At 54.9% G+C, this 12045-nt stretch overlaps 1 protein-coding gene across 1 annotated transcript; it reads left to right on the top strand.

The window, feature by feature from the left end:
- The first annotated feature begins 139 nt into the window (after nucleotides 1-139).
- On the top strand, nucleotides 140-3537 carry LOC121851520 (histone H3.v1-like). Its single transcript, XM_042345403.1, has 7 exons — nucleotides 140-235; nucleotides 428-470; nucleotides 856-995; nucleotides 1415-1593; nucleotides 2043-2342; nucleotides 2826-2943; nucleotides 3469-3537. The coding sequence occupies exons 1-7, from the start codon at nucleotides 165-167 to the stop codon at nucleotides 3476-3478; spliced, it is 861 nt and encodes a 286-aa protein (XP_042201337.1). The 5' UTR covers nucleotides 140-164; the 3' UTR covers nucleotides 3479-3537.
- Nucleotides 3538-12045: the final 8508 nt, after the last annotated feature.

Genomic DNA, 12045 nt, shown 5'->3' with positions numbered 1-12045 from the left:
AACGGGCTGGAGAGGGGCTGAATGGCCTCCTCCTGCGTGGAGTGACTGTGAGCTTGCCTGCCGGTTCGATCGGCTCGGACTGAGCGCCTTCCCCCCCCCACCACCCCCACCGGTGAACCCCACTTCCTGTTCCAGATGACCAACGTGCCCCCAAAGCCCCCACGATGTCCGACTTCATCGCTCAGCCCCGGAGGAAGGAATCTCGCAAAGGCTCGAGACAGGATAAGCCCTACAGGTGAGGAGAGGGAGAGAAGATTCCTGGGATCGATTTCCAACCCATCCCACCACCCGCGCTTGGATTAAAGCCGTCTCCAACAACGCACAGCCCCCAAATACCACCCCCCATCCCCCCGCCCGCCTCGCCCCGACATGCAGACAAAGCACTGTGTTGTAATCTGAATCGCACTCTCTTATGTTCCTCCCGCAGTATGCATGACAACCGGTGGGAACAGCCTGAGGAAGAGAAACAGGTGGTACTTGCTCCCGCATCCCACCCCCCCACCCCCCACTCTCCTCTTCCCCCCCCCATCCCTCCTACCTACCTCTGCGATCTAACCTACTACAGACCGCCCCCCCCACCCCCACATGCTACAGAAACACAGACAGAGAGACGCACACACACATCACAGAGACAGACAGAGACACATACACAGATAGAGACACACACACGACAAAGACAGAGAGAGAGACACACACACCCACACACAGACAGAGAGAGAAACACACAGAGAGAGAGAGAGAGAGAGAGAGCCGTACACACAAAGATAGACACAAACACATACACACAAAGATAGACACACACACACACACACACGTGGGGCCTGGTCTGACCTCATGGTTCCTTGTTACCGACAGGAAAAGCAGGACAAAGTGAAAGACTCGGAGCCTGTGAGTGTGGAGACCGAGGACCAGGATGATGATCAGTGGGAAGATGCCAGCGATGAAGAGGAGGAGGAGGAGGAGGAGGAGGAGGAGAAGGAACGGGGCGCAGACTTGTCAGGGGAGAGAGAGAAGGCGACAGTCAGGGAGAGAGAAAAAGAGAGGGAGAGACAGAAGGAGAGAGAGAGGGAAAGCGAGAAGGAGAGAGATAGGGAAAGAGAGAAGGAGAGCGAGAGGGAGAGAGAGAAGGAGAGAGAGAGGGAAAGAGAGAAGGAGATAGAGAGGGAGAGAGAGAGGGAAAGAGAGAAGGAGAGAGAGGAGAGTGAGAGAGAGACGCCGGAGAGGAAGGCGGTGGCGGAGGGAGTGCGGGAGAAGCAGCCATCGCAGGAGAGGGGAAGGAAGAAGAAAAGGAGGAGGAGGAGGCGAAGAAGGAGGCAACTCAACAGCAACAGCCCCACGAAGCTAGTGCTAAAGATCAGCGAAGCAGAAGGTCCCGAGACCACCCGAAGCTCCGCATCCCCCCGGCCGAAACCAGGCCCGAACCGGCGGAAATCCAGCCCAAGCCCCTCAGTCCCTTCTCCCCCGACGAGGGGTACCGGCCGGTCACCGACTGGGCCGAGGAGATGGAGGTGGCTTCCCCGAGAGCCAACGTCCAGGACCACCCTTTGCCGGGCTCGCCCGCCGTCGCCCGCCTCCAAGAGGATGCCCACAGAGGTGAGAGTAAGACCCCCACCACACGCAAAACTAAGTCACTCACTCACTCACGGGAAGCAGCGGGAAAGCTTGGCCAGACAGCGCTGGTTCTCTCTCTCTCTCTCTCTCGATGGCCGAGTGGGTGTGGGTTTCGCCGGTTAGACCCCAGCAGTTACCCCAACGCACACTCTGGCCTCTTCCCCCCCCCCCCCACAAGCCTTGGTTCTCCCCAACCTGCGCCTAATACTCTCAGGAATTAGTTAAACAGGGGCGTCCCTCCAGAGAGAGAGAGAGAGAGAGAGAGGGCGCATCCCATCCCGACAATCTCTTCTCTCTGGGGTTCCCGGGTGTGGGGGGGATGTGGGGAATTCTCAGTCGGGTTTGGAGACGCTTAAGCAAACGGTGACGGGTTTCCGTGTGTGTCAGACGAGGTTTAACGGGGGCTGTTGTTGTTGTTGTGTTGTATACAGAGGACACGGAGACTGGAGAGGACGAGAAGCCGGAGAGTGAGACTGTCGATGGGGCTCAACCAGACCTCGAGAGCCCGACACAGCAAGAGCCCAGGAGCTTGTCGGCGGAGACATTGCCAACAGCCTCAGAGCGGGTGGGGAGCGGGGGCGCGACCAGTTCTGCCCCCAGCGATGCCCCCGCCGAGCGAGGGGCGAACCTGGCGGAGGAGAGCGGCCAAGCCCTCGCTGGGTCAGACCCACAGTCGCCAGAGGGGAGCGAAACCCTTCGAGGAGCTGAGGAACAAGGAGACGAGGCTTCAGGTCAGCAGCCAACGTCACACTCCATCTCCGGGTCAGGTTGTGGGGTTCGAGCTCACAGAGACGTCGCAAAGCGCTTCTCTGTCAGGTGTGGTGACTGTGCTTTTGGGGGCGAAACTCCTGCCTGTAAAGGGGGGGGGGGGTGTGTGAAGGGGAGCGTCGCCTCGTCACAGAGACCCCCGGCCCTCCGACCAGGTGTCGTACCGAGAAAAGGAATTAGATCGTTAGACCCAGAGAGGACCCGGGTTCCATTCCCGGTCAGGTCAGGGAGAAACCTTGGGCAAGTTTCCTTACTCCCCCCTCTCCCCCCCCACCCGACACACACCCACACACACACAGACACACACCCACACACACACGCACACACGTGCCTCTGTTTACCTTTACAGTGGGGACTAGTTGGGTTAGAGCGGGGAATGGGGGAGTGAGGGTCGCGAGTTGCTGTCCGCGGTTCGATGGTGACCTGCGTCTGCTCTGTCCCCGCAGTTGACCCGCGCGTCTCGGCGTCAGCCCTGGACGGTCGGAGCTCGGGACGTCCCGAGGAGAGCGAGAGAGTGGCATCAGGTGCAGTTCACATTCACCGGCTCCGAGACTGTCTGCTTCCGTAAGGCTCGCGGCCCTCTTGGCTGAGCTCTCTCCCTCTCCCTCTCTCTCTCCCTCTCCCTCCCTCTCTCTCTCCCTCTCCCTCTCTCGTTCTCTCGCTCTCTCTCTCCGCACGCTCTCGCCTCCCACCGACCTAACGCTCCACTCTCTCTCTCTCGTCGGATCCTTAGCCTCTCAGCCTCCGACCAACCCTCCTGGCTGTCGCTCGCCATGTCCTCTCCCCTCTCCCCCCCCCCCCAAAGCTGTCCACTGTCCACCGCCCCCAGAGATATCATTTAATTGTCCGGCACAAATCTCTCTCTCTCTCGGAAACAAACCGCACCTTCTGCCCCCATCTCGTCTCTTGTCTGGGAACCGTAGGGTTTGCCGTTCGCTCCGCGGGTTCCTTCGGAATTTGATTATTGGTTTATCCAATTCTCCCCTCATTCTCCCCTCCCCCCCTCCCCCCCCCCCTCCCCCCCCTCCCCCCCCCCAAAAACAGCTGCTGACCAACACGACTGACGTGAATTTTGTTTTTTATCCGCAGGGTGAAATAAACCGAGAGAGATTGCGTCGTCCGTGTGTTCCGGAGAAAAAAAGGGTTCTCATCACAAGGCGGGAGAGAGAGAGAGAGAGAGAGAGAACGAGAGAAGAAAGAAAGAGAGAGAGAGAGACGGTGAGATCTGACTCTAAAGCTCGTGTCTAAGATAAACGCAAACTCTTCAGATCTAACGTTAAGACGGCAACAGAAATCAACGATTTTGAGATTTTTTTTCTTTCTAATCAAACCCTTATTTTTTTTGGCTGTGCGCGTGTGTGTGTGTATGACTGTGTGTGACTGTGTGTGTGTGATTGTCTGTGTGACTGTGTGTGTCTGACCGTGTGTGTGTCTGTGTGACTGTGTGTGAGTGACTGAGTGTGTGATTGTCTGTGTGTGATTGTCTGTCTGACTGTGTGTGAGTGACTGTGTGTGTGTGACTGTGTGTCTGACTGTGTGTGTGTGTGTGACTGTGTGTGTGTGTGACTGTGTGTGTGAGTGACTGTGTTGGTGTCCCGAGGCTGTGTTTGGTGCTGGTTTTGCAGTGAACACACTCTCTCTCCGCTGTCTGTGTTGTGGCCACTCAGCCCCCGATGTCTTAACGGGTTCAGTGAGTGAGAGAGAGAGAATCGGGTCAACAATCAACACAAATAAAACGTGATTCTCCCCCAAGTGCTCTTCACATCAGTTGGTGTTTTGTGTGTGTGTTTCTCTGTGTGTGTGTGTGGTTCTGTCTCTGTATGTGTGTGTCTGTCTGTGTGTGTTTTTCTCTGTGTTGTGTGTTTCTCTGTGTGTGTGCGTGTGTGAGTGTGACTTTCTCTGCGTGTGTTTGTCTCTGTGTGCACATGTGTGTGTGTGTGAGTCTGTGCATGTGTGTGTATGTGCATATGTGTATGTGTGTCTGTGTGCATGTGTGTGTCTGTGTGTGCGTGTGTATGTGTGTGTGTCTCTCTCTCGCTGTCTTGTCTCGAGAGGCCTATGGAGAGAATTCTGTTATTCTCTTAAGAAGGAAAAACAAATTAATTGCTCAGGTTTGGAGCAGTGACACCTCCCGTTTATCTCAGTGCTTTTGCTTAGACTCACGTGTCAGTCTGAAACACAGTCACCCTCTTCAACAACAACAACAACTTGGATTTACACAGCCCCCTCTCTCTGTGTGTGTGTGTGTGTGGTGTAGGGTCCTGGAGCCCTTCACTGGAATGTAGTGACTGTCTCTAAACCCTACAGCCTGGCGAGCTTCCTCCCTGTACCCTGGTCAGCTATTAATTTCCCCGTAAAAAGGCATCTGGGTCACTCAAACCCACGACTGTTTGGCCCGCAAAAAGCACACAGTCACTTCGCTTGACGCCGGGCCCCGCGAAGCACTTTCGCCACGTCTCCCTGTCAAAGGCCAGGACCGCAATGGATAGCGTCGATGCCTTTGCGGCCGCGACACTCCAGAGGGACGGTTCCTGCCCAGGGCTTCGGCGTCTGAATGACGTCAAAACGGGTGTTTATTTGTTTGCTGTTAAGTCACCGCTTGAGGGAAAGAGAGAGAGAGAGGAGGGAGGAATGAGGGAGGGAGGGACGGGAAGGAGGGAGGGAGGGAGGGACGGGAAGAAATACCGTAGGGACTGGTTACTGATGTTGACATCAACCGACAAAGTAACTGGAAGGAGTGTCTCGATCTGTCTCTGATGCTTTGCACACACTCGACTCTTGTCACAACAGGCGGACAGCCTTCACCGGCTGACAGCAAGTCATGAGGACTTAGGTCTCTCTCTCTCTCTCTCTCCTGCTGTGTGTTGGTGTGTGCGTGTGTGTTGGTGTGTGCGTGTGTGTTGGTGTGTGCGTGTGTATTGGTGTGTGCGTGTGTTGGTGTGCGCGCGCGTGTTGTGTTGGTGTGCGCGCGTGTATTTCTTTCGCCGGCGGGAAAGTGGTTCAAAGTCTTCTACCCCATCTCCCCCCCACCCCCTGAAAACCCAGCCGTCTTCCCCACCCCCCCACCCCACACACGCACCCTCTCCCCCCACTCCCCACCAGCCCTCGTCACGATGAACAAGAGAGACAGGATGGGGGGAGGAGGAAAGCCGGAGAAAAAGAAGAGCAAACTCCTCACGAAGGCGCAGAAGACTTGGATGAAGCTGGTGACGGTTTTCGGGTACCTCCTGTGTGTGTCCATGGCCTCTGTGATCCTGGTGGTTTACTACACGATGATCTGGGACCCCTTGAAGCCCCCCTCGGCCTCCGCCAACCTCACCCCCACCCCCACTCCGGACCCCCGCAGGCTGGCGACCGGGGGAGATGAGGAGGGGGTCTCCCTGGCCAGCGGGTGGGCCGGACTCGCTGGAGGAGCTTTCACCCCCGACGAGAGCCACGGGGTCACCACCGAAGCCGGGCACCACCGCCCCCCCACCCCGATCCAGACCACCTCGGGCCTGGTCCGGACCCCCAGCCTGGCCTGGCCGGGAGGCGGAGAGAAGGTGCCCCCGGCGCGGGCGGGAGCTGAGGGGGAGCCAGAGGGCAGCGGGCGGAGAAGGTTTGGGGTGAACGACTTCAGGTCGAGGCCGGGAACCTCTTCGGATTTGGACGAGACTTTGGGGCCAAACTCTTCGGCCCGACTCGAGTCTAAACCCCCGACCGGCTGGTTCCAGGTTCCCCCCGTGACGAGCCAAGACCCCCCACCAGATCGGGGGGCGAGGGAGCCAGGGTTTGGGGCGGGGGACGATGGAGAGGCCAAGCTGAGGGCAACGGCAGACCCCGAACCCACAGAGGACCGGGCCGGCAATGGGGCAGGAGCGCCCGACCACACACTCGCGCCCCGACAGTTAGACGAGAGGGGGAGCGAACCCCCTCTGGATGGTAGGGCGCAACTCCCACCTACGTTTGGACCCCCGGGGTAAACCTTTCCCCCTTCCCCCCCCCCCCCCACCCACCGCCCCCAACACTCTGCCCTCGTCACCGAAGTTCGCTCTTTGCAATATATATTTTTCGACGGAAACCAAAAAAAAAATTGTAACTTGCGATATATTTTTGGGGCTTAAACCTGTAAAAAAAAATGTTGATTTTCTTTTCTCTCTCTCTATCTCTCCGTCTCCTTCTCTCTCTCTTTGTCTCCCACCCCTTCTCTCTCCATCTTCTCCCCCTCACCTTCTCTCTCTCTCTGTCTATTGCACTTTCTCTCCATCATCTCATCCCTCTCCTCTCTTTTTCTCTCTCCCTCTCTCCCCCTCGCGCCCCCTTTCCCCACACCCCGACACCGCTAAAGTAAACGTAAATGTTTGTGGGATCGTCAGCGACTGGAAGTCAGAGCCCTTTCGCCTTTCCGCAGCTAAATATTTTCGCAGACATTTTGGGGGGAAATAACAGCGAAACCTGAATGAGTTCTCCGGTAGTTGTGTTCGTTCGTTCGCTGCGAAACAGCAAACGGATCGCAATCAAAACAGAAGCAAAACAAAGTGTATTAAAAGTCAATTTTGCACAAAAAAAAGGGACTGATCCGTTATTGTTATCGTTCACTATTAGTTATTATGATTATTTGCTGTCGTCGTTGACAGTAAAGTGCGTAAAACGGCTTTCGAGGCGAACAACACAGAACGAGAGGAGTTTCTGACAAAAAAAACCTCCTCCCCCCAGAGAGAGAGAGAAAAAACAGTCACTTCGCTCCTGTTATTGTGAGATGTTACTTTGCGCAAATTAACTGCTGCAGAAACTCCCTACGCTCTTCTTTTCTCTTAACGCGATCTTTTTTTCTTTCTTTTTCTCTCTCTTTCCTCTTTTTCGCTCTCTCTCCCTCTCCCCTTTTCCTCTCCCTCTCTCTCCTGCACTTTCTCTCCATTATCTCCCTCTCATTTTCTCTCTCTCTCTCTTTTCCTCTTTACCCTCTTTTTCTTTGTGTCCCTCTGTGCCCCCAATGTATTAGGCTGTGAGGTGACGTGTACACACGTGTGTGTGGGTGTGTGTGTGTGCGTGTGTGTGCGTGCGTGTGTGCGTGTGTGCGCGTGTGTGTGTGCGTGTGTGTGTTTGGGATTGTGTGTGTGTGTGCGTGTGTGTGTGCGTGTGTGTGCGCATGTGTGTGTGTGTGCATGTGTGTGTGTTTGTGTGTGCGCGTGTGTGTGTGCGTGCGCGTGTGTGTGTGTGCACGTGTGTGTGTTTGGGATTGTGTGTGTGTGTGCGCGTGTGTGTGTGTTTGGGATTGTGTGTGCGCGTGTGTGTGTGTGCGCGTGTGTGTGTGTTTGGGATTGTGTGTGCGTGTGTGTGTGCGTGTGTGTGTGCATGTGTGTGTGTGTGCGCACACCTGGGTCCTCACTCATTCGATTCCCGAGGGTGACATCTAAACCATTTGTTCACCTGAGCTCAGCCTCGCCCTTGAACCACAGGAACAGGAGGAGGCCATTCAGCCCCTCGAGCCTGTTCCACCATTCTGTTAGATGATAATAAATCGCGCCCACAAACAGCGACGTCCCCACAAACAGTCGTGGGTTGAGTGACCACATTTTATTTGGGGTGGGGGGGTGGGGGGTGGGGGTGGGGAGAGAGCTCAAAGACCTCGACAAGGGGGTGAAGGGGGAGGGAGTGGGGGGGGGGGGAAAGTGGGGGCTCAAACCCCTGACTTGTTGGCAGGACCTCAGACAGAGATGAGAGAGAAAAAAATCACGATCAAAGCTTTGAGACAAAGTGCTCCTTCTCCGGAGACTAAATATAGATGGATTTTGCCGGAGGTTTCACTGAAGAGCGATCCTTAAGAGGTTCTTAAAGAGGACACAGTCACTACACTTTACAGAGAGAGAGAGTGTGTGTGTTCCAGTCCAGACGGTGGGCGGGGGTGGGGGGGGGAATTTTCTTGTGTAGGTGGGGGTATGTGTCGGGCAATAATAACAATAATAATCATTTAACCCAACGCCTTATCATTCGTCGCGACGTCTCAAAGCGCTTCAAACGATACACTGCGAGGGGTCTAACCCCTGAGCTACAGGGGCTGTGGGGTGGGGGGCGAGGGGTCTAACCCCTGAGCTACAGGGGCTGTGGGGTGCGAGGCGAGGGGTCTAACCCCTGAGCTACAGGGGCTGTGGGGTGCGAGGGGAGGGGTCTAACCCCTGAGCTACAGGGGCTGTGGGGTGCGAGTGGGGGGGGTCTAACCCCTGAGCTACAGGGGCTGTGGGGTGGGGGGTGAGGGGTCTAACCCCTGGGGTACAGGGGCTGTGGGGTGGGGGGTGAGGGGTCTAACCCCTGAGCTACAGGGGCTGTGGGGTGCGAGGGGAGGGGTCTAACCCCTGAGCTACAGGGGCTGTGGGGTGGGGGGCGAGGGGTCTAACCCCTGAGCTACAGGGACTGTGGGGTGGGGGGCGAGGGGTCTAACCCCTGGGGTACAGGGGCTGTGGGGGGGGGGTGAGGGGTCTAACCCCTGGGGTACAGGGGCTGTGGGGTGGGGGGGTGAGGGGTCTAACCCCTGGGGTACGGGGAGACTCAGTTGCACTCGGTGATGGGGAGAGGACTTTGCTCGGACGCAGCTCAGGTTCGAGATGAAAGTCCGTCCACGTGACGGTGAAGTTACTCGAATGGCACTTAAGGGAAATAAACGTGAATCGGTCACTGTTGCTCTGGTGACCGCACAGAGGAAAGCTCTTAACTCACAACTTTCTAAAGACGGAGCTCTTAAACCGAGTACTCAAACACACGTGTGACCTTTCAGCCTCAGGGAGAGAGCGCGAGAGAGAGAGAGAGAGAGAGCGAAGGCAGTGCGTGAGAGCTCGAGAGTGTGTGAGAGTGAGTGTGTGAGACAGTGTGTGGGAGTGTGAGAGAGTGTGTGAGAGTGTGAGAGAGTGTGTGAGAGTGAGTGTGTTGAGTGTGTGAGAGTGTGTAGCAATGTGAGAGAGTGTGAGAGTGAGTGTGTGAGTGTGTGAGAGTGTGTGGGAGTGTGAGAGAGTGTGTGAGAGTGAGTGTGTGAGTGTGTGAGAGAGTGTGTGGGAGTGAGTGTGTTGAGTCTGTGAGAGAGTGTGTGTCTGAGTGTGTGTGAGTGTGTGTGTGATGGAGAATGTGTGAGTGTGTGAGAGTGTGTCTGTGATTTGGTCACTCAATTCACGGCTGTTTGTGTTTCTCCCACAAAACACACAGTCACTACACTTTACGGTGTATCCCGGGAAGCGCTCTGAGGCGTCTCGCAGACCTGATCCGGCGCCGGGTCACACCCGGGGATTGTTATTATTAATTCATTGAGACTTTTGGAGACGTTGTGTGTAATCGCTGGACACAAAGGGTTAACAAATTGGGAGTGAACACACACACACACTCACACACACATAAACACGGACACACACATTTACACAGACACACACAGATACACGCGCACACGCATATACACATATACACACACACACACATACACACAGATACACACACACATATGCACAGATACACACACATATATACACAGATACACACACACACATATACACAGATACACATATCTACACAGATACACACACACACACATATACACAGATACACACACATATCTACACAGATACACACATACACACAGATACACACACACACACATATACACAGATACACATATCACACAGATACACACACAGACACATACACACAGATACACACACATATCTACACACACACACACATATGCACAGATACACACAGACACATACACACACACACATATGCACAGATACACACAGACACATACACACACATACACACACACACACACATATACACAGATACACACACAGACACTCTCCCACAAACACACATCCTCTCTCTCGTGTCTGGTCCGTGTGACCGGATGGAGCTGTTATCTGTCTCTATGGTAACTGATGTTCGGGAGCGCTATAAAAGAAGCGGTGAGAGAGCCAACGAGAGAGAGAACGAGAGAGAGAGCGATAAAGAGAGCGAGAGAGAGAGAGCGAGAGAGAGAGAGCGAGAGAGAGAGACAGCGAGAGAGAGAGAGAGCGCGAGAGAGAACGAGACAGCGAGAGAGAGACAGCGAGAGTGAGAGCGAGAGAGAGAGAGACAGCGAGAGAGAGAGAGAGCGAGAGAGAGCGAGAGAGCGAGAGAGACAGCGAGAGAGTGAGAGAGAGCGAGAGAGAACGAGACAGCGAGAGAGCGAGAGTGAGACAGCGAGAGAGAGAGAGAGAGAGAGCGAGAGAGAGAGAGAGAGCGAGAGAGAGACAGCGGTAGAGACAACTAGAGAGTGAGTGAGAGAAAGTGAGAGAGTGAGAGAGAGAGCAAAGAGGAGAAGAGAGTGGGAGAGTTTCGGAGAGAGTGATCCAGAGAGAAATAATAATAATAATAATAATAATAATAATATTCCTGGCGTTATCCCAGCGCTTCGCGGGACACATTGGAAAGCGCAGTGACTGTGTGTGTTGTGGGAGTCACAGGGGGAGAGAGAGAGAGAGAGAGAGTGGGGGAAAGAGAGATCAGGAGAGAGTGAGGGAGGGAGAGAGGGATCAAGAGAGAGAGTGGGAGGGATTGAGTGAGTGAGTGAGTGAGTGAGTGAGAGATGGAGGGAGGGGTTGAGTGAGTGAGTGAGTGAGAGAGAGACAGAGAGGAGGGAGAGAGAGGGGAGGGAGGGAGTGAGGGAGGGAGGGATTGAGTGAGTGAGTGAGTGAGAGAGGGAGGGAGGGTTGAGTGAGTGAGTGAGAGAGAGGAGGGAGGGATTGAGTGAGTGAGTGAGTGAGAGAGGGAGGGGTTGAGTGAGTGAGTGAGAGAGGGAGGGAGGGAGGGAGAGAGAGGGGAGGAGGGAGGAAGGGATTGAGTGAGTGAGTGAGTGAGTGAGGGAGGGAGGGGTTGAGTGAGTGAGTGAGAGAGGGAGGGAGGGGTTGAGTGAGTGAGTGAGTGAGAGAGGGAGGGAGGGAGGGAGGGAGGGAGGGAGAGAGAGGGGGAGGGAGGGAGGATTGAGTGAGTGAGTGAGTGAGTGAGGGAGGGAGGGAGGGTTTGAGTGAGTGAGTGAGTGAGTGAGAGAGGGAGGGAGTGAGGGATGGAGGGAGGGATTAATTGAGTGAGTGAGTGAGTGAGAGAGGGAGGAGGGAGGGAGGGAGAGAGTTCTGTCCTCTGTCTCTCCGACACAGTCACCCCCACACCACCCTCCTACACAGCAGATGTTGTCTTGTTTTACCGGCCTCCGGCAGCGAGAAGCACATCCCCTTCAATCAATAATAATAATTGATAGCAATAAATAAGTAATAATAACGATAATAGCCCTCGGGTTCCATTCAGCGCCGTATCACGTCTTCGAGACGACGCCTCAGAGCGCTTCTCGCAGGATAGACGCTCAAGTGGAGTGACCGAGTGTGTTGTGGGCGCCGCGCGATACCTACTGAATAACGGCAATTCATCATCGTCAATCAATCAAATAAAAACTGAATTGACGCGTCGCCAATAATCACGGATTGTCAATCAGAAACACGGAGCGAGGAATGAGGTCAGTGTGACTGAGAGAGTAACCCTTTCAAATGGAGCGATGATCTCAGTGTTTGTTTGAGGCTAATTGTTTTTTTTTTCAAACCTCAAACGCAGGTCGTTTGAATAATGAGCAAATTCTCTCTCTCTCTCTCTCTCTCTCTCCCGTTCTGTCTCTCTCTC

Source organism: Callorhinchus milii, unplaced genomic scaffold (genome assembly GCF_018977255.1).
Source record: "Callorhinchus milii isolate IMCB2004 unplaced genomic scaffold, IMCB_Cmil_1.0 Scaffold45, whole genome shotgun sequence".
Classification (NCBI taxonomy): Eukaryota; Metazoa; Chordata; class Chondrichthyes; order Chimaeriformes; family Callorhinchidae; genus Callorhinchus; species Callorhinchus milii.
This window is presented reverse-complemented; position numbering and strand designations above follow the sequence as displayed.

Coding starts and splice junctions, on each gene's coding strand:
- LOC121851520 (XM_042345403.1), top strand. CDS start 165: ATGTCCGACTTCATCGCTCAGCCCCGGAGGAAGGAATCTCGCAAAGGC. Junction 471..855: donor AGCCTGAGGAAGAGAAACAG/GTGGTACTTGCT, acceptor TGTTACCGACAG/GAAAAGCAGGACAAAGTGAA. Junction 1,594..2,042: donor CCAAGAGGATGCCCACAGAG/GTGAGAGTAAGA, acceptor TGTTGTATACAG/AGGACACGGAGACTGGAGAG.